Raw genomic sequence first — 22,657 nt, 5'->3', positions numbered from 1 at the left:
AATATTGTAAGAGCTCTCACTAAAAAAAAAAATAAAGTTAAATAGACTTCAGTATCAGACACCAGCTGACTGCACATGCAAAGGTAGCCTGCCCCTCACTGATACCCTCTGAGCATATGCAGCAAGGGCAGGATTAGCACCAATAATGTGAGCTTCAAGGATGCAACCTGCCAGGACTTTTTCTCAAGATCCCTCTTATGGTGTATAAGTCCCAATTCTTACAAAGAAATGACCTACAGTCTCAGTACATTCAGAAGAAGGTTTTAGCTAAACTAAAACACTAAAGACATAGAACAAAATGCACCCAGCTGCATGATCCTTCACTGCCAGTGTGTTTGTGAAAAAATGAGACAGATCTAACGAGAAGAAACTACCAACACAAAACCCAGATCTGTCATCCCAGCATTGCTTCATCTTGTCCACTGATCCCAGTTCTACAGTCAGCTCACAGTTTGTTCTGCTCTGCACAAACTTCACAGCAAGCATTTTTTAAACAAAGAACACTAACACTTCTGCCTTTATAAAAAACACTTCATACATGATATACAAAACTGCATGTAATTATTGAAGATATTTAATTAAGTAACAAGCTTTTAAGGGAAAAAAAACTGTGGAGCATTATACATGCTGCTATGTTGTGATATTTTATTAATTATATGCAATTTATTAAACACATTGACTTGTCCATAACTTTGACTAAATTCAGACTACACTTATTTATAGCTCTGAAGATCATGCTCCTTCAGCATTTTACACTTCTGGAACTTCAGGACTTAAAATCTGGGTAAAATATAAATTAGTGACATCAAAACATTCTGAACTCTCTTTTCTGTTCTAAATAATGTAAAATTTAACTATAATGCAATTAGAATGTATGATAAATAAAGTAACAAAATCTGTATCATGTAATGAAATTTATTTTTACTTTATAATGGTACACAAACATTCTAGTTCTTTCAAACAGCAGCAGTAAATTAGTTATAGAACACCTGTGACTTTCTGCATTGAGGGTAATAGTTTAACAGTCTTTGGTACTAGAGTTCAAAAACTGTAGTGAACAGGAACATATGTCCCTCACTTAATTTAAAAAAAAACCTTCAACTTCCCTTTTTACATCAATTAAAAGTCCTCCAGTATTTTCAACTACTACTACACTCCTTTGAAAACACAGATACATTTTTAAATACTCTACAACTAACAAGGTTTTTAGTCTTCTTGAGGGTTTTTTTTACAACTGAGATGTGACTTTAAATCGGCATCTAAGAAAGTATTAAGTACATTAATTCAGATTTTTTTAATGGCTTAATGTTTCTTTCTCACATTGCTGTCCTAATGCTCCTTTACAGTTCTGGAGAACTGGTACTTCCAACCATCAACTGGAGTTTTTATGCTTGTTTTTAAAACCATACACAAAGCAGATGCCCCATCAGTAAACCCTGCCTCTGATCCACAGCAACACCTGGTCCTGTCACTCTTAACTGTTATCAACTCAAAAGCAGAGTTAATACAGGTCAGTCCATAATCCTGGGCTGGTTTTGCTGAGTAAAATATGTCCAGAAGGTCACACTGCACTCACACCTAACTTCATTAGGCTAATGAGAAAGAGTGGTGTAAATTTTCTTTGCAGAGGGGGTGGCAGAATTTTCTTAGAACAAAACAAAAGCACTTAAGATCAGACTATTCTTCACTAAATTTCAGAGGCATCATACTGCCATGTTCCCTGCAGGTCTTCCCATGCCTCTGGATTTGGAAACACCAGTGGTTATATCCCAGTCATTGGATGGGATGAGGTACTAGACAGATGCTTCCATCACCCAAACAAACCCTTCTGAATTTACAGACTGAATTTAGATACCTGCAAATTCCTCCTGAGCAGCATCAAATCTACATGTTTCTCACTTTAGAAATGAAGGTCCCAGGAAGCCAAACTCACCCTGTTTAATGTCAGACAGAGAGCCAGTGGACTCACAGACACACTGCTATCACAGCCAGCCTGAGTCACCAAGCAGTGCTCCTGAATTACTCTCAGTTATAATTCATCTCCCTGTTTCTACATCCCAAGGAAACTGTAAACCAACATCTTTGTGTGTTTGGAAAAAGACATGGGGGGGTGGAAGTACACATTTTCAGTGTAGAGGTGTTATTTGCTTCTCTATACAAACAGATCTGCATTCATGTTAAAAAGAAAAAGCAATGACAATGAAAAAAGGCATCCCACGGGAAAAAAAGTAAATATTCTAACCTGTTCTACCCAGCTCTCACCCACACCCCATAGGGTGCCATCAGACACTGGGCCTGCCAGCCAACCTCATATTCATACCTGAACCAGGTGTGTTTTGGCTGGGTTTTTGTTTTTCATTAAAAATAAAAAAGAACGAGAAGTAAGAACAAAGTTGTTTTTGTGAAGATATCACCAGTCTTAATTCTTTCATGGGCTCTGAAATACAGTACAAACCAAGAAAACAGTGACTCAGCCCAGCAGTTTTCATTCTGTTGTGTCACCTACACTGAAGAACAATTCCCCAAAGACATTTATCAGAAGTACTAAAAATTCTTACCTTTTGGATAATCTTCCAATAAGAGGTTGAAGTGACCTAACTGACAAAAGAAATCAGACTCGACCTTTCCTTCAGCTTTCAAAATTAGCGATTCATAGCAGCGAACAGCCTGGGAAAAAGAAATACAAGGTTTTCAAAATTCTGTACTTTACTAAGGCAAATAATACATTCTCCGAGAAATAAGAAAGTTTTTTATTAGCTTGAAAGATGAGGTCTACAAACACTCCCACTATAGAGTCAGCATCACTTTTCAAAGAAGAAATTGAATATTAAAGACAGAACAGATTTGGAAGCTCACTGATTCTAATACAAATTGACAACAAATGAAAAACAGACATTTTCTCTGGTTTTTTTGTGGACATTCAATTTCCCCAACACAAAACAAACCTCTAACTTACATGAAAATTTTTAATTTTAAAATCAATGAAACACAAAAGGATTGATTTCATTCTTTCCAATCTGCAAGAAGGAAACCTCTATGATTTTATTCTCATTGTGTTGCTTTTTTCCCTAAAGAAATAATTTTTCATTTAACAGTTATTTCACTCATTTTTGCTGAACCAAAGAACACACTACCTCAACATGTTTCCTTATGCAATTTATATATCTTCATATGTGTTTCCTAAGATCCGATTCTTTTCACATCTAGCATGTTGTAAAATAATTTACTTCCTCCTACTATAGACTAAGAATAGCTAAAGTCAGAAATGTAAATCCAATTAGAAATTAGTATCAGTTTGAGAAAACTTGCCCCAGAAGATTTTAAGTGACACACACAGAAGCAAAGAATGTTCTGTGCTACAAACACACGTTTTTAACAACTGAACTGACACCTTCTATTCACTGTAACTGCCATGATCTTTAACCTATTACATCCTTAGCTCATGACCCTATTTACCTCCTGACCTTGTTTACACTTTGGGAATGAGTAAATAAATAAATAAAATCACTTTCCCAACTTTCTGAACTTACTAACCCCTGAATTGAAGCACTTGAACAAACTTATATGGGAGGGAAGGTCCTTCAACCAGCACAGGTCTCAAAAGCCAGACAGACTTCAACAAATTCTAATTCCACCTGGTTAATCTTTCACCTATTTATGGTGCATGTTTCAAATTTGGTTGCAATCATGAACTCCTTGACTTTATAACATGACAAAAATCAAAGACCATGGGGCCCTTCCAACTCAGCATATTTTGTGATTCAGTGAAATGAGGAGCTTTCTTAAGAGATTTTAATAAAAACTCGATATTCAGAATGGGGGGGAAGGGGGAAATCAAGATGATTATTTAAATCACTAGCCATGCCCATGTTTGTAATTTACTTTGAGTACAATTTTACTAATCATCAAAAAGAGAAATGCCAAAAAAACACATCTGTGGAGAACCCAATTACTGATCTAATCTGTTCTGAGTAGGTCACAGTTTGTATCCCACGACTGAGGTGTATCACATACTTCCACCTACTTCCAAGTCCAGAAAAGCCTTATTTCATGGCTGTTTTCAGAGGCAAAGTTCTGATGAATCAAAACAAAGTTATGCTGCTGCAGAGCTTTGGGTGTACATGTGGTATTAAAATGATTTAATAAAACATTAAATATGTTTTCATAAACTTAAAGTACATATTTCAAACTGTAGCTATTTGGCCATGTTCTGAAGATACCAAATTTAGATGTATATTTGCAAGCTTTGCCCTAGTAAACTGCAGTGGAAGGACTGCAATTCACTTCACCAAGGATCAAAGCTACTACTCCTTTAATTTCATTCCCATCACTATGAACACCTCTTGCAGTCAGTCAATTCTCCATCTAAAGAATACCATCCTTAAAATCAGAAGCAAAGCACACAAGTACAAAGTACATTTCTTAAGATCACTATTTGTGTATGTACTGACTCTTAAAATCAAGTTCATCAGCTGAACCCATCTGCAAATATCTTAGTGCAGAACTTTGGTTTTGGCACCATGCCTTCTCTCTTCACTTTTTGGTCTCATCTCTTGATTTGCACTAATCATAACACAATTTTTGATGGTGCCCCTGATGTTACTGTTACACACTGATTTGTACATAGGCTTCCCTTTTTCTAATGATTTGCAATACCTGCTGCAGCTGCTGAAGAAAATAGTCAAATTTTGACGTTTCCTTAAATTGGGATTTTGTCTTTTGCAATTCAGAGCATACAGAAATTGCAACCACAACAGGTAGCCTACAATAAATACTGGAGAGGAAACTAGGGTTATTTTCTGAATTAGGCTACAGGTGTTTAAGGAGAACTTGACTTTATGAACAAATGTAACAGGATTTTTCTGCCCAGATGTTCAGGGAAATTATAAATCACACGCACTTTAACGTTTAAGTGTTTGGGGACCCTCAATGTTCCCACAACCCCTTTTTAAGTAAATTCTCATTAAAAGAGGTATCATACATATGTGAAGCACTCTCTGCAGTAGGGATGTAAAAACCTGTGCCCAAGCCTTTCACACGGCTCAGAGCACTTCTCAGCAAGGCAGATTTTCTCTTTATGTTAGAGCACAAACTGAAGATACTGCAAAGCCATCTCACTGATGCCAGCACAAGGCAAGGCCTAAGACACCAGAACTTCCCCTTACAGCCACAGTTAACTGTAAATTATCTGTTCCTAGAAGAGCAATTCAATTACACCATTAAAGCAAACCCTCTCCGCTGACCTCTAACTGGTTTGCAACATAATCAGCAACACACTCCTATTTATGCAAAGTTAACTTGGGAAGGCTGTTTCAAATGAATATTTTCAATTCTTCCAGCACATTCTAACAAAATGAAAGAGAAACTAAAAACAAGGATTACATCCTCAGTGGGAACACCAAATCAGCCCCTGGGTCAGCAGGTTGGTCACCGTGTGGCTCTTGCTCTTCCCAGTCAGGGCAGAGTCACCAGGCAAAGACTTACCCAATTTTGGTTTTGGTTAAGAAACTTTCTCCCCCACCAGGCCAATCCACAAAGTTCTTTAGAAAGTAACAAGTATTTTTCTGCACAGGTAAGAACTTTGTCTCTGTTGAATGAATGGATGTAAAAGGGAGGTCACAACTGCACCTATCTGTATATGTTTTCTTTGAAGGAAAAATCAAAAGATCTCATTTTAGTGGTTCTTTAACTGCAAAGGCCACCTATGGCACTACTTGTGCAACACATTTAAATTATCCTGAGACACTAAGAATTCTAAGGAAGTTAAAAACCCCTGAGGTTTTTAAGCATTGTTATTTCTCCACACTGTATGGATCTCTAAGTGCATTCAATGAAGTCAGCCTTGAGAATTGCCAGTATTGACAAATTAACAAGAAAGACCCTGAAATGAAAAGGAAGATTGCTACACATCATCATACACTTCCTTCCCTTTGTTCAAGGCTACAAGAAGATAAAAGGGAAACCTGAAGAATTTAGGAACTTGGCAAAATAATCACCCGCAGCTGCTTCGCGGTGTGGCAACCAGAGCAGAAGCAGGAAACCAAGGCAGGAATGGCTGCAGGAAAAGCAACTGGCTTATATAACACTAAAAATGTAACAATATTCACCTTGTTTGCCACCTTCAACCGAAGTAACACACTATTGTCACACAAATTCCCTCTCATTACATCATAGTTCATGACTGGAGGCGTCCTCATTGCACAGATTCAACTGTCAATTCTTAGGACACCTTTAAATACAGTACAGTGAAGAAAAAGGCTTTGTGTATTTACCAACTCACAAAAAGCCAGCAAAATCTGTTCACAAAAGGAAGAAATAATTCTAGAACCACCTTTAAAATGTACAACCAGACCCCTGTGTGTTCCCTACTTTCATTCCTATGTATAAGGAACTGGATTCTTTTCCCCCCCGTTTTAAAACCATTCCTTCCCCACACTCACAAAAAAAAAACCCAAAAAAAAACCAACCAAACAAAATCAACCCCATGAACTAAATGCCAGTTTTGGTGATTATTAATATGATGTCATTTCATGAAGGAAAGACTCTAGAGTTGAGAATATACCATAACAAAATAAATAAATATATCCAACCAAAAAAAAAAAATCTAACTGATAAATCCAACTGATGACACCAGAATTCTAAATATTGTATACAGGGGTCACTGAAACATTACAGCTCTGCTTTATAAATAAAAAGGACAATGTTATTTCTACTTCCATTAATATGAAGAAAAAAAATTTTCCCATTATCACTGGTTGTAATTGTTTGTATTTTACAGCACAAATTCAAACTACTGTTAAAAAAACTGTAGGAAAGAAAAAGGAAAAAATCAATACAGTTTGTTCAGATTGTTTCTGAAGAAGATAATGTGATGTTATCCTTTCTGAATCATGACAAGCATGACTGACCAAAATGAAACTAAGCAGGACTAAACAGAAAAACGTGAAAAAATATTAACTATTAATTCTTTAATATATTAATGATATGAAAATGTAGGAGTACACTGAGTCAGCAATTTTTACTTAAAACATAAAAAAAACCCTGGCAACTACAGGGAAGCAAAAAGCCAGCCATCTGAATTGTTAACATGGCAACAACCAGGCAGTAACACACAGTGAAGGAAATTATTTGAATTTTACTGGGTAATAAATTAACTGCTCAAGAAAAACACAGCACTTCAGTGCAGACAATACAGTGTAAAATCACAAATTCAAAGCTTCAACAAGTTCCTAAAACCTTCAATTTCACAACATAAAACGTTAATGTATATGTAGATAAGCTGGGGGAGGGTGACAAAACTGAGCAGTTGCTGCTTCCTTTTCTTGTGCCTTCAGTGACCCAACTGGATGGGCTTTGTGAGCAGGTAATGAGAGCAGAGATTCCACATGAAAAATGGAGAGGGACACATCAGCAGACTCTTGACAAACAAAATACGTGCTATAATAATGGTTAGAAACAGAATGTTAATTAGCTGATATTTTATCCTTCTGGAAAATAAAAGTAAGCACGTGGACAGTCATACATCTAGCACTGGTCAGCCCGAGGGGCACCTACAGAGCAGGAAGGCACAAGTGTGTGTGTGCATGCTGGGCTTCTTCTCCCTCCCTCAGTGGCACTGAGGAGGCTCTGAAAGGCTTATTTTCCCATCCCTTCCTCCTTGCCACAACTCACCAAAATGCACACACAATTTGCTAACAATGACAACATTCTGCCACCACCCAGAGAACCTCCTGGTGAAGTTCCAGCTCCTGCTCTGCAGCAATGGGGGCGTGAACAGGGCTCGCTTCAGCTAAGCAAAGAAAAAAACCAAGCCTGAATTCTTCAGAAATTAAAGTTATTTTTCCCCCATCAATGACTGGCTGGATACACATCATCTTCTGAGCTGTAGATGATTTACAAGAACATCTCATTTACTTCTGTAGAGAAAAGCACACCATTCTTATTTGACTGAAGATAACCTGGATTAATGCAGCAGATCCTCCACTGAAGGCTCTCATATTATGTATTGGCACAATATCCTTAACTTCCTTTACTTTCTTACTCAATAGCAATTCCCACTACAGCTTTCAAAGCTTCTTTATATGCTCTGTATTTGCAACACTCATACTCTGTTATAAAATTTCTCTCTCAATTTCACACATTTACTCTCCTTGCAATTCATGTATGGACTATGCTATTTCAAATGCCTGAAGAAGAGTGCTTAAAGTACAGCTTGCTGCACACAAATATGCTCAGATCCCAAAACATTCAGGCCTCAAGAAGCAAAAACACAAACTGGCCCCTTCAGTAACTTTGTTCTTGCAAAATTTCTAAGGCATATTGGAATGCTGTGAGCTTATTCTAGTCTGCTAGTAACACTTAGGATCAAAGTCTTCATAATTTCAAAGACAATTAGTACAGAACAGAAACTGATCCTCCTCAAACATTTCTCAAGAAATCTATCATCAATTTTGGCTAATTTATTTTCTTATGACTAATGCTTCATGAAACAGGATACAAGAATAAACAGTGCAGGCAATAAAGAAAAGCAGCTGCACACATGAGCTACATGCACAGCCTGATGGTCACAACTTTGATGAATTTTCTTTAAAAGCCACTACTGTAGTCTAAGATTTTTGTACTTCCAGATTATACCAAGGATGTAACAAATATTTTTGTTCAGATGATGTCTATGGCAGAAGAGAGATGACATGGTAAGCAGCAGAAATCAAGGTTGCTAAGTTTACAAGAGAAAATTAACATGGACTAAATTATTGTTGAAAACTGAGGGATATTGCCTCATAAAAAGCAGAGATCTACAGAACAGAATACAAAACAGAACACATGCAAATCAATGATTAAATGGAGAAAAGTGACATTTTAGCAGAGGGTGAAAAACCCAACTTGCCTCCCCTGAATACAGAACACTTGCAAGACATTCTTGACACGTGTTTTCTGTCAGACAGATGCAAACACAATAGTTTACATACATAAAATACAGGAAGCTTAGTCCTTTGCAGCTGACAGTGTCCATAACCAACTGGATTTTATGAAAAATTTGTTGACTGGAGTTTATGTGGTGAATCACTCTGCATTAATTCTGAGTCCACCTGGAGGATGCAATCCTCTCCTTATTTCTTTTAAATACAGTCAAATAAATTTACAAACATCAATGTCTATGTACATACACACACACCTACATCATTTCTAGAAATTCTAAATTATTAGCAAACAGAATCATCTCCATTCTGTCCCTGAAAATATTTCATAATCAGGTGACTCAGAAGATTATGGCAAATTTTATATGGTATTTATATGAAATTTCATCATTCAAAATCCTTCACAGGTAATCTTTACTAAAAAACCCAAACAAACAGAAGTAAATTTCCTTTTTTCCAAGTGCCAGGAGATTTTTTTTTTATAGGCAATTGGAACATTGTTTTTATCTCAGACTATAGGAACATCTTTTTGGCTATTTTTACCACAGTAAGTCTATTTCAAGTAGAATTGCAGCACCTTAATTTAGCAATTTTTTAAGCTCATGAATAGTTCACCACACACTAAAATTTAAGACCACTAAATATGATTTTATTCTAGCAATTCTCACCTATACCAACACAGAACATCACAAATGAGGTGTGGCACGTCATACTCCAGAACACTTAAGATAGTCAACACTGAAAAATAAACTTATCTTTTTTTTAGTATGTTAAACCAGATTTATCTAGGAGTCTAGAGAGTCTCATACAGATTTTAAGTAAGATATGACACAACAAATAAATAGCTGGTTTTGTTCTCATTGGGTAAATTATTTTTTAAATATAATTAAAATCAACACAGAAAAATACAACCAAACATAGAAACCCACCCACAAATAAAGCAAGAATCTGCATTAACAGCTGCCTGCTTTACCTAAGGAAAAAAGGATCAGAATAACTTATTTATGTAAATATCTCTGGATCTGGACACAAGTCTTTGGAAACATAACAATGACTATCAAGCATAAGAGTGACGATGAAACAAAGAATACAGAACTTGAAAGAAAGAGGTATTAAATAGAGAACAATGTACATATATATGCACAAGACAATGTCTACCAAGACTGACACAACAAATATATATCTGTGAAAATACCTAGTTTCAGACTAAACAGAATGATTTTTCTGTGTTGTCTGAATACAAGGCAATACATAAAAGCAACTATTAAAAAGTATTTAAAAGCTGCCACCAATTGCTCTCTCTGCTCTGCTAAAACTGCCCAGTCTAAACTTCAGTCCCAAAAGGGTTCAAACACTAGAGGTGGCCTGGTACTCAGAAATAATACTGCTGGTAGCTTAGTCTGAAAACACAAGGAAAAGATGATTTATTTTAGAAGAATGGAAGTGAAAATGGGTCAGGAGCTGTTTCATAAAGAAAGTGTAAAAACTAATGCTAATAGGGTGGGAAGTGTGGAATTTTCAGCACCACAGGAGATACAGAATTGGTAAAAGCACATTAAGACAAAGGATAAAAAAAAACTAAATGGAATGAACCTGGTTTTAATTACTGAAATATCACTACTTCAAGGAGTCTCACAATGCTGGTACTTTTAAAGTTACCACAGCCAGTGCAGCAGAAAGATCCACCCCAAGGATTTTCCATCACATCACTGAAATCTCCCATATAGGTACAATCCACATCTCACGTTCCTTTTTCCAAAGCCATTCATATTTTTTCCTCTGTGGCTGCTTAATTATGCTTACACAATTATGCTCACATATAAAAATGAGCAACACTGGAACATAACCAAATGTGCATGAAAACCAGCCTGCATAGAAAGTGTTCTGTAGGAGAACTTTCTGATGCACAGAAAACACCTTGAAAAGCATCACAATAACTCCCATCAAGAGCTGTAACCCTTGTGTGCTAATGCCAGCAAACAGCCAGCCTTATGCCTCACCTTTTTCCCCCCTCGTGTGGCTATCTGAACAGAAAGAAATTGCAGTGAGGAAATATGAGGAATAAAATCTCCTGGATACAGTCCACAGCTAATGAGCAGTACCATTTCTGAATGGCAGAGCTGGTGAATCTTATTCCAGGAAAGAATAAATGTCTTATTTCTGCTGTGTGACAGTAACAGGTAGAGAAAGTATATTCACAGAGATTTCAGATTTTACATTTATGCATTACAAAGCCCAAGCCCAAATTATTTTAGCTACTGGTATGCATTTTCATCATAATGTGCACTAAACACCAACTAAAATGACAATACACCCAAAACATTGCTTGGGTACTAGCCAGCAGAGTCTTCTGATTAGTAAAACCTGATAGTGGATTGTCACAAGCAAAATATCCTAAAGACTCCTGCAGCTGCAGGGTGAACAGCTGTGCAGGTTGTCACCACAGCCTGTTTTCATTAACATTTCCCTGGAGCTGGATGTAAGATATCCTTCTTGAATAATGCTTCCCAAGGCCTATCAAATTTGACATCCAATATACAGATGGACATTAAAAAATACCAAGTGGGAAAACATTTATGTATGAAGCTTAATGCCAATTCTCCATCTATCTTGTATGTATTTTCAGAGACACTACTGAACAAGGAAACAGAGACAGCTTCATTACCAGGATGAAGCTCCTGGTAAGTGCCGTAGATCAGAAAGCAATTCTAATATAGGAGGGAAATGGGATGCACAAAAAATTCACAAGAAACTCCAGCACATTAACACTATCTCTATAATTAAAACTATACTAAGGACTTAAATCTAGAAAGATCAAGATTCAAGGCTTCACTTTGTTTTAAATAAAGATTTAAATTTGAGTTGTCCATACTCATCACAAGTGCCAAAGTTATCAGATTCCAGAGTCAAACCTCACTTTTAAGCCAAAAGTGACCATGACGATTCTCTGCAGGACAGAGGCAGACTGACAGACACTAAGCTTCTAACTACATACAGAACTCTGTTCCAGCCATCCTTTCCCCATCCACAACTACAGCATAGCCTCAGGTAGAAAAGGACGATTTTGTGATTTAAACAGCTGGATAGAGAAAAATGTAATCCATTAGGGGTGAGTACTGACTGAGGTGTTTGGGCACACCACTAGGCAGAACACTACAAACATAGCTCTTCAATACAGACTCAATTATGAGTTCTCAGTTCCATCGTGATGTTCCTTCCAACACAAAGATCTGCAAGGAATCTTTTACACAATGCTCAACTGGAAAAAGTACAATACCCCCTTCTGTTTGGTCTACCTTTCATTATCACATACTCCAACCCATAGAATTTTATGAGTTTATTAAAAAACTGCCTTCAAAATGAGTCACCACACTTTAGGAAAAGCAATACCCATCCTGAACATACTCGTTTCTAAAAGTCAACCTTGTGCACTTTTCTTAATTAGAGGTTTACACACAATCCACAAACCTTACACTGCTCATTACTTGTACCAGTCCCAAACATAAAATAGCTAATGGCCATTTGTCTCTCAAAAATGTCTATTTGTAGACTAAAAAATGGCACAATGTGGATTCCACTGTATGGAAACCAAATCTTTAACCCAGCATTTATGTGGTGCTACACCCACACCACCTTTCAGAGCAACCAAATCACTAACACTGCTTGTCTCTCACAACCAGGGAGAAAACCCAAAAACTTTTAAAACAATGATCAAATTGTTAAAAAGCATTTTATAAACCCACTGAGGTGTGAAATCCATGACCAGAAATTTGAAATGGGACAGAGTACCCCAAAAGAAACGTGAGGATCAGCACTGAACATCAGGAAGGCACCATTCATAAACTGGGATGTGAATGTGGCTCACACACCAAACACCTCTGAAGACTCCCTTATAATACATTACTGTAATATCCACATTTAAATTGAAATAATGCTAGAAATAACCAAATTCTATACATCAGACATTAGCTGAGAAGGTTTTCTTTTGATGAACATGCCACATTCCACAGGGCTCCACAGGTGCTTTCCTAAGTTCTCTCTTCAGCTAAAGCTGTCATGACTTGAGCCTTTAGATGAATGATCAATTCTGATATTATTTACAGTGGCAGGCAACAATTTCAATTGCATATTAATGCCAAACCTTAGAATGAACCTCAGCACTTTCACAGGCAATACAATATCCAAAACGCAACTAACTCAATACTGCAAAAAATGCATCAAAATCGTGACCCAAAGCCATAAAGTCACTAAGAAGTTTCTCTTACAAGGACAGTTCCTTAACACTAAAATGTTCACTGTCTTCCTTTCTAAGGTTTTGGATGAACCCTGTCTCCCATTTCACTGTCACGAATTTAATCTATCTTTGTTTACAGGATAAATTCGCCTTCAAAGCACGCAGTGGCTTGAGCATGGATCTCAGAATTCACAGAATACACCAGTGTGTCAACCACAGCAAACAGAACTCTTCACAATGTAGGAAAAGCCCATTTCCACAGAAGACTGGATTTTTTCAAGTACTGGTCCAAATTGTTGGATTCATCATTATTAGAAAACATATGTGGAAAGGTGCACACAGGTGTCATTCACCTTCTCTAACAAACATAAACACTATGCACTGGAATATCTCTGCTGAAACACTGTGTCACCATGAACAAGCAATTCCCTTAGAGAGGAAACAAGGAAAGCAGCAGAACAAGACAAAAATCGCTGAATCAAGAACAGCAGAGTCTGTTAAATACAGTCAAATACTGACACTAAATTAAGTTCTAAAGACTACACTGGTCACAACCAGAGGAGTGGGCAATAAAAGCTCAGACAAAATAAAGGAGTGAGAGGGAACACCAAGTAAGAGGCGGAACTCTTGTCACAGGGGAATGCCAGAGAAGGAAAGTAGATCACAACTGACTCAAGCCCTGAAGGACAGCACCTTCTCCACTGCTACCAGTTCATCCCTACTCCAGCAGGCTGCACAATAGCCTCCCATCATCACCCACCCAACACAAAGCATCCCATGTAATAATCACTTCAATCATGCCAGTCACTAAGAGAACAAGTCATTATCCCTCTGCAGGGAATGTCTGGGGAGGATGAAAAAATACAAAGGTGAGAAAGTTTAAGAACAGTCGAAAATGTACCAAATTGAAATTAAAGACATTTTCAAATAATCATAAAAGGAGAAGGGTAGCAGGCAAGTCAGTCCCAAATGTCAATCTTTTTAAGCCCTTTATTTTAAAGTGTCAACTGTAGTACAAAGGGCTCTTTTTTCATTGCTTTCTGCAGTTACAGATTTTCTTACATCCAAAAAAAGCAAACCCCATCATTCTGGACCACCTGTGGCCTGTCCTGTGAAAGCAACAGGAGGTGGTAACCTTTATGCTTAAGCTTGGAAACATAAATAACACTTCCACATGTGGAAGAGAATACTGATGTTGTCTTTAGGCCACCGTTGGAGAACTGGCATCTCCTGAGGTGCATGTGGCCCACAGGGAAAAACTCCTGACTGGCAAGGACTGAGTTGCTGTCCAATGCATGGAAAGCACTCCATAAACTTCAGTATGCTGAAAATATACTTCAAACTTCTTTTGTTGTGAGATAACTTGAAAAACTCCAAGCCTTTGTGGAACATCAAAACAAAGTTTGAAGCTCATGCTGATTTTATTTCCATATGTTCCCAGGTGTGGGGACGTGGCTGCTCATGCCATGCCTGTCTCTTTCACACACTGGCAGACACAAAGGAGCACAACTCCAACTTCATCCTCCTTTCTGCCATAACTGCACAACGTGCAAGCAGAAGCAAATAAATTTGTCAAAATTTATTCTTCTTGTGCAGCAGTGGCATGAGATTTGAGTCTCTGGGTCAGTCTCCTGCACTTGTTTCACATTCAACAGTTCAATGTGCTTTCGTTTTTCTTGTGAGTCAGGCCAACCTCTACCTAAAATCCATTTTCACATGTATTTTATAGTCTCTAAGCAGCACAAAATTCAACATAAAAGAAAAACTGCCGTAATATTAACTACGTTTATTGGTGGTACCCTATCATCCTATAATTACCTCCATAATTTGCTGTGATAAGATATTGGCCTTTGGACTGAATTTACAGTCTTATTTTAGGTTTATCAACTGTAAATGAGGTAAGGACATTACAACTCCAAACCACACCCATCACTGGATTTGGAAGGCAGTCAGGGAGACACGTAGCAGTAAAACATTCGACAGCCACGTAAGAGGCTGAACTCTGGGACAGGCTTATTAAAAGTACTGGCAAAAAAAAAAAAAAATCTCACATACATTAATTACTGGATTATAAGTCAACAAACCAAGATGAGGATATGCTGCCAGCATAAGGCAGATAAAAAAAAGCATAAGGGATTCTGGAGCTCAACAGATGATAAACTTCCAGCAAAGTTAAAATAAGATGACAGTAAGTCAGACCAATAGTCAGCCCTGTGCAGCAACCTGTCTTACTATTTACTTGAGCAGGACATGGACTAAAACAGCAATAATAAAAGATTAGCAAAGCTTTTACATGAACTCACATTGTTGAAAAGGCAACAAAGGAAAGAGGTTAGCATACAGTGGTATTTTTTTTTCCTTTATATTTTTCCAGACTACATCAATTTAAGTTCAGAAAATTCCTGGGCACAGATGGGAAATGCTCCTGATGGATTTTCCTTCCATTAATTTTCCCTACCACTTTCTAAAACCGTGTCCACTCATCTCACACTAACAATCCTGGACAGCCAGCAGTTCCACAGACTAACTGCAGGGAACCATCTTGCTCTGAATCTGCTTCCTGAGAGCTTCAGTTCATACTCCCAAGCTCTTGCAGTAGCAGAGACAGAGAAAAACCATTTTACAAGCGGAGATATTAATACCATCTCAGCAGATTCTATACAATTTCCCCACATTCAGTCGAAATTAAATAAATTTAGAAGCGAACTGTAGGGGTAAGAGGAAAGAGTCTCTCTTGTAAAAGTAAGTCTAAACATCTCAAATTATTTACCTTAGGAAATCAAAAGCTACTATGACTTTTCTACAAATACCAACAGGACAACCACCAGGGAAAGAGAAGAGCTATTTCAGTCTAACAATGGTGCCAAACAAATGGATCATTTTAGATTGAAACTTAAAAAAGTATTTGAAGAATCAGAAAATTAGGCTTTTGAACAGTATTTAAATGTAAACAGTAGAAGCAAAAGGATTATTTTAAATACTCTTTGGTATCACATATAAGACAGCAATTTTCATAAATATAATGCCACTCCATATACTTGTTTATGTGTGACACAGCCACATGCAATGTGAAGGGACAGGCTTTAAAAACAACTAGAAACTCTCACATAACCCTATGTATTCTTTTGTGCTCCCTCTCAAAGAGTCTGCACAAGTTTTGAAACAATTTCTATTCAAGTGAGAACAGACCAATACCAATACTGACTATAAAGAGCTGAATTGTTAAGCAAAAAGCTTATGCCCTAGAGGCACTTCTGAGTATTTGAGGAACTTTAGGTAAAATTAGCTCCTTAATATTTTGAACTATCACATCATTACTGTCCAGACAGGAGGCAAACACTGGAGAGAATAACCACAGAACCAAAACCCACAGACAGTATCTGCTATCTGCCCAACTTCACCAACATAAATACTTGTGAGGATCAGCACTTGAGTCTCTCTAGAGAATCTCAATTTTAAATATTAATTAATGAAGGAAGGTAATTCTTTAGGAAATACATTTATTGTTTTTTAAGAACCAAACTCACTTCTTATGGTCTTTCAGAAAATATTTTGGCTTTAATTTCAGCATAACCAAAGGACAAGTACTGACACTATGGGTATCAGTATCACTTAAACAACCAAAGCTTTCTATGCTCATACAAACCAGCTTTCTTTCATACCAAGACTACTACTTTTCAAAACCCTCTTGTGAAAAAATACTCTGCAAAATTTCAAGAAGAGTTTTAGCTTAACAACTTTCCAGGGAAGAAGAATGAAAGAGTAAAAGAATATAAACTAAAACTCAGCAGCATTACATGTTCTGTGATGCGCTTTCAAAATATCATGTAGAAAATTAAAATGCCTTTGAAGAAAATTAACAAATGGTTATTAATAACTTTGTTAACAAATGAAACAAACAAACGCCACCCTCCCCTACAGAAATAAGACTGGATATCACTTCTTGAACATCTTTGGATGTCTCGTGCCCAGCATGCACTGCCTGCCATAGCACAGCACCCAAGAATGAGCTCTCTGACCTCCAGAGATAACACCAACATGCTACAAGAAAGCCAAGCCCTCAGCAATCATCCTGGTCACACATTTTTAAAAGATCTGCAACACTAAGCCACAGTCCCACATTCTCCAAGTAATGGAACACACTTTTTTTTTTTTTTTAAACAAAGATGTTCTCCCCACCCACTTTCAGATGAGCAGACACACGTAATTCACTTTCTGCTGCATCATTTATCTGCTTGGCAGGCTTCTGACTCAGACTTGCTCCTTTTTCCAAAACACATACATGTAGCTGTTGCCACCTATTATTTCAAAATTATCTTAATTCTCAAAAGCAAAAAAATGCCAGTTTTTCTCTCAAAAATATTATCAACAAGATCAAAAGCAAGTGACAAAAGCATTACCAGATCCTGCAAAATGCAGCATTACAGTTGGATTTTGCTGTCATTTTTGTAAAGGACTCAAAAATTAAATAGCTTTTTTATTACCCATTTTCAACAACCCAACTCTAGATATGGTGGGGTGTTTTAAAATTAGCAAAGTGCTGTTTTCAGTGCTGATGTCCTAATGCTCTTACTTGCTTTCACTATCAGAAAGCCAGCACTGACTCCAGTGATCACAGCAAAAGCTAATGATAGTGATACCACTACCACTATTTTTGTACAGTTTATCTGTACAAAATACACCTTTTAAATAGAAACTGTAGCTCTAACTTGGTGAAACAGGTTTTCAGCAGGACATGCTAGGTATAAAAATACAAAGTGAAAAGACCTTTGTCAATAAAATTTAACACATAGTTTATTAGCAAGCAGAATCTTGTGTGAGGCCTCCCAGAAGGCTCAGAGCAACTAAATAATGTCCTGAAAACAGGAAATAGACAGTTCTGCCCACAAAGATGTGACATGGGCCACTGGAAAGCAGCTATTGGTATTCCAGCTGCATCAGTGGCAGATGTACTCTACAGTCAAGGTATTAAGCAAAAAAGTATGAACTGTTACATTTTGCTTTTCCCTTGAGGAATGCTGTGAGCCTGACTGCTAATGATGAAATCCACTGTGATTTATTTAGCACTGTCTTCCACAGGCAGGAAGAGGGCTCAGGGACACTGAAGCCATCACAACCATGAGCAGCTGCACCAGACAGCAAATCTCAAAACTGGCATAGGTAGGTAGATCATTGCATATGGGGAAAAAACAAGTTTGGAAAAAAGCAGAGCTGAGTCTTCCTGGAAAATAGCCTAGAAACTGTGACATGAGCAGCTCTGCTTCAGAGGCAGACAGGGGCAAAGAGCACGTGCACATTACAGACCTGGAAAAAAAGGGTCACTCATGGAAGTCTGGTCTAGCAAGACTTTTGAACCAGTGAATGGAGTTATGTCCATGGGCGTAAATTTAACTCAGTCTGGAAGGTCCAAAATTCTCTTCTGATAACAGTGAGTATTCAGGGAGGAGGAAACACAAAAGAAATATTCCTTTTTTATTACAACAGTCTCAGTATTTGCATTCCAGGGGGACCACCTGTGGCTAAGCCACCCCTAGGTAAATGATTCTGTGCAATTCTCAAACATTCCTTAATTCTCCTGAAAACTCTGCTAAAGGGATTTATGGGTTGTATTGAAAACTTCCCAGAAGGCTCAGCTTGCATCTCCTCCATTTCCAGGACTCATTTCCAACCATCAGCAGTCACCTACTGCATGACCTCAGGTGCCAGATGCAACAAATAGGTCAGTTTCTATCTGACCCACAGATCTCCAGGTGAGGTAAACATCGGATACAGGAGGTTGGCAAATTTAGAGCAGCCACAAAACAAAAAAGAAAAAAAAATCCATTACAGGGTGGGATCCCCCTCTGGGATGGCTTCTTAACCCAAGTTTAGCATTGCAAGCCTTCTCCATTCTCTGATCCTTCCTTCACCTCCTATACGGCCTGAAAGAAGCAAAAGCTTTCGTATTTTAGAGTCCTACATTTAGACTGAACAATTAATTGGAACATTCATGTCACAAATACAAGCTACTTCCCAAAATCTTGGAAAATCCTCTTTCTACTGGTTATAGAAGTCAAATATGTGAGATTAAGATAAGCATAAAATAACTTCCTCACTTAATAATGTGGCCCAAGAGAAAACCTTGTTCAAAGTTGAAAAAGACCAATCCTGGTTTCCTAGGAGAAGAGACTGACCCCCACCTGGCTACAACCTTTTTTCAGGGAGTTGTAGAGAGTGGTACGTTCTCTCAACATTTCCTCCACTGAGAACAAGGACTTCTAAGAGCACAGACAGAACACCAGTTTTTGCATTCTGCCTGCCTAAAAGTAGATTACGATAAATGAGAGGGATTTCTCCACAGTACTCCATAGGCTACATGCACTGAAATAAAACATTAAATACTTGTATGGCAGCATCCAAGAGAAAGCTGTGAGGATCATTCTAAGATATGTATATATTAAGATGCGCTATTACAATTAATTGGGTTAATTTTGCATATTTATTCACACATTAATGGGAAAGCATAGTAGTACACCTGGGGAAAGGTGGAAAATTTAGTAATGGTGAAAATAAACAGTTTGAAACTATTTTTTTTCTAAAATAATTTAGAGTCTCCCTCTCACCTACATCTCTTCAAACCACTACACGCAAACTTATGACTGACACTACACATCATGACACTTACGTGACAGCAGGCCAGGTGCTTGCAAAATTCAAGACAGCCAGATCTAAAAATGCAGGGGGCAATGATAACATGATGGGGGGACACACAAAAAAATGAATCTGTTAACTTACTGGAGAAGTTAGGAAGGAACATTACACAAGCAATGGAGCTTTTCTTAAAGAAAGGACAACTTACAGAGATTTACAGCTTCATACAGACATGTAGGTGCAACCCCATGGGCACTCTTCCACAGTAAATGCCACCTGGCAATGGAAACTCCACCCTTTATTCCAGCTCAATCCCCAAGTGCTGTGCAACTGTGCCTCCCAAGAGGTACTTCTTCTCCAAAACTAAGGGAATCTTCCTTTTAAGTTCTTACAAAGCCAGAGGTCCATCCAAAGGGATAATCAAATGCCAAGGTTCTGATTCATATGCAGGAAGAAAATGCAACATTTCACTTCAAATGTGCATTTCAAGGAGTAATAGAACTCAGCTTTACACTAAGAACCAAAACTATTCAGAAGTAGCAATTAAATTAATTTGACTCTAATCTGACTGTGGAAGGAGAGGCAGTATCACAGTACCTTCCTCTACACATTAAGCACCTCTTTGTTAATTTGTAGGAAAAATGTCAATTTCTTCTACACAAATGATTATCAATTTAACAAGCACTATCAAGTTACGTAAATGTTGCATCATCTTATGAATGCATCTGATGTTAATAATGTTTTTCTACCTGCCACCTAAATAACACAGGTCATGCTTCTCACACAGCAGTTTTCATCCACAAAACTCATTTCCCACAAGCAGTGTCCCAACAGCACAGGAAGGCCTCAGCTGCAGACACCACTGCTGCTTCACAAAAACCAGCTCTGGCACGTTCAGGCACAAGGGTAAGGAAAAAAAAAAAAAAGAAAAATCACACACCTTGGTAAAACCCTTCAACTACTAGAGCTCTAAGGGGGTTTGATTGTGACACTGCAGGTGATGGTGCAGTGATGCCAACACAGAAACTCCTGTCAGAGCAGAGGAAATGCCAGCACAGGCACAGCAGCAGAGCCTGAGACCCACGTGGGAACACCAACACCAAGAGATTGTCCAAATTTGACAGCACACTCATTCTTAAACCCAGGTACCCTAAGTATTACTCCATAGTAATTTTTTGTTGTTGTTTAGAAAAAGAAACCACTGACACACAAAGCACTGAGTGAAAGAGGTAATCTCCTCATGAGAATGAGTTCATTTCAGCCATGACATGAAAGGAATCTGGAAAGGTTCTCAAATACTGCAGAAAAATCATGAAAATGAAACCACTGGAGCAGGAATGTGTTCCTTCCCTTTTCCAGCTGTCTGAAGCCTGACAGACCTTAAGCAACTCATTAATGAATTGCTCTAAATCAGTTTGTTCCATTTTTGAGTTCTGGCTGTGGAAGTGAGAAAGCCCTGAGGAAAAAGTTGTGAAATGACCTGTAGTTGAAACTTGTTTTCCTGAATCAGTTGGTAAATCTGCATATCTGCTTATCAACCCCTCTGGAAGCAGAATTTCCTGGAGTCAAAAATTTCTACCTAGCTGTGCTGAAGAATCTTTAAAGTCAGTGAGTTCTAATGCACTGGAATCAGTGCTGCACTCTACTAGGGTAGCTTCATTCTCTGATCTTAAAAAAATAAAACAATAATCAACAACAAACTAAAATAATCTCAAACTATGAACAAGCTTTTTCTAGAATACCCCTGCTGCTTGTCTGTAAAAATTGAAATTACCTTTAAACTGGATACAGAAACTGAAGCAGAGCAGTCAAGCAAAACCCAGAGTGCTGAGGATGGGGCAAGTGACATTGCCTGGCCTTCTCCAGCAGCACTGAAGTCCAAAGCTGCTCCTCAGTTCCACAGGCAGCACACATTCCCTGAATCCACAGAGCTCCTTGTGAAAAATGACTGCTCTTATGAAAATGCGTATTTTCACTTTCATCCAGAAATCCTCATAAAAATCACCCCTACCATCATTCTCCTCAACCAAGTAGCAAATACTGGTCTAAAGTGAAAGGCATAAACTACTCCATTCTTTCAAACTACTGAGGACTTGGCTTAATTAGCAATTAAAAGCAAGTAGTACAATCGTTCCTTTCTCACTGCACATAATGGAGCCGTCATTGTTCTCAGATTTTTGGCCACAATGCAGGCAAGCTGCAAGTTTGCAACTGGCACTACAGGAAAACATTCTATCATTCAAAAGCAAAAAACAAGCCACCACCACGAAAGAAAATCAACTCATAAAGAAAAACACAATTTAAGATGACATTTTTACTGGCAGGGAATAAACAGATTGCAAGACTCTAATTCCACATTTTTCCTCACAGAGTTTGAACACATTTACACTCACTGATTCACCAAAGGCCATCTCCAAAATCAGGCATTGCAGTCCTATGCAATGATCACATCCCCACCATCCACAATTACCTAAGGAACTCTTACACAATCTTCCACAACTCTTTCACCTGTCCCAAACACATCTGCCTACAATATATTTCCATGCTACAACACAGCTTCTGCCATGCTGTCCTCCTTTTTTAACACAAGTGTCTCCTTTCCAGGCTTCCACTCAACTATTAATACTTCTTTCAAATTATTTATAGCAAACAAACCTGTAAATATTACTTGTACTGACACTATATGGAGAAAAAAAATCCCACAAATTCAGCCAAGATGGACAGTATGTAACTAATCCCAGAAAACTGTCAGAAGTAATAAATTTTTAATACATGAACTTGTAAGTTATCAGAGATCTTTAAAGGTAGAAAATGAGACCCAATTCTACTCATTAGTTAACATGGACTCTGATGGTTTCTGGGATCTCAATTTATT

The 22,657-nt window shown here is 37.8% G+C and overlaps 1 protein-coding gene across 9 annotated transcripts in view; it reads right to left on the bottom strand.

Moving 5' to 3' along the window:
- KDM6A (lysine demethylase 6A) overlaps positions 1 to 22,657 on the bottom strand; it is a 151,432-nt gene that overhangs the window by 115,105 nt on the left and 13,670 nt on the right. For all 9 annotated transcript variants that reach the window (XR_009485499.1, XR_009485500.1, XM_059840013.1 and 6 more), the window contains exon 3: positions 2,559 to 2,667. Coding sequence is in view for 7 of the 9 variants with exons in the window: in XM_059840013.1 (XP_059695996.1) it covers positions 2,559 to 2,667 (109 nt within the window). In the remaining 2 variants the exon portion in view is untranslated. The remainder of the gene's footprint in view (positions 1 to 2,558; positions 2,668 to 22,657) is intronic.

Source organism: Haemorhous mexicanus, chromosome 2 (assembly GCF_027477595.1).
Source record: "Haemorhous mexicanus isolate bHaeMex1 chromosome 2, bHaeMex1.pri, whole genome shotgun sequence".
Classification (NCBI taxonomy): domain Eukaryota; kingdom Metazoa; phylum Chordata; class Aves; order Passeriformes; family Fringillidae; genus Haemorhous; species Haemorhous mexicanus.
Note: the sequence above shows the minus strand (reverse complement) of the source record. Positions and strands in the feature narration are given on the sequence as shown.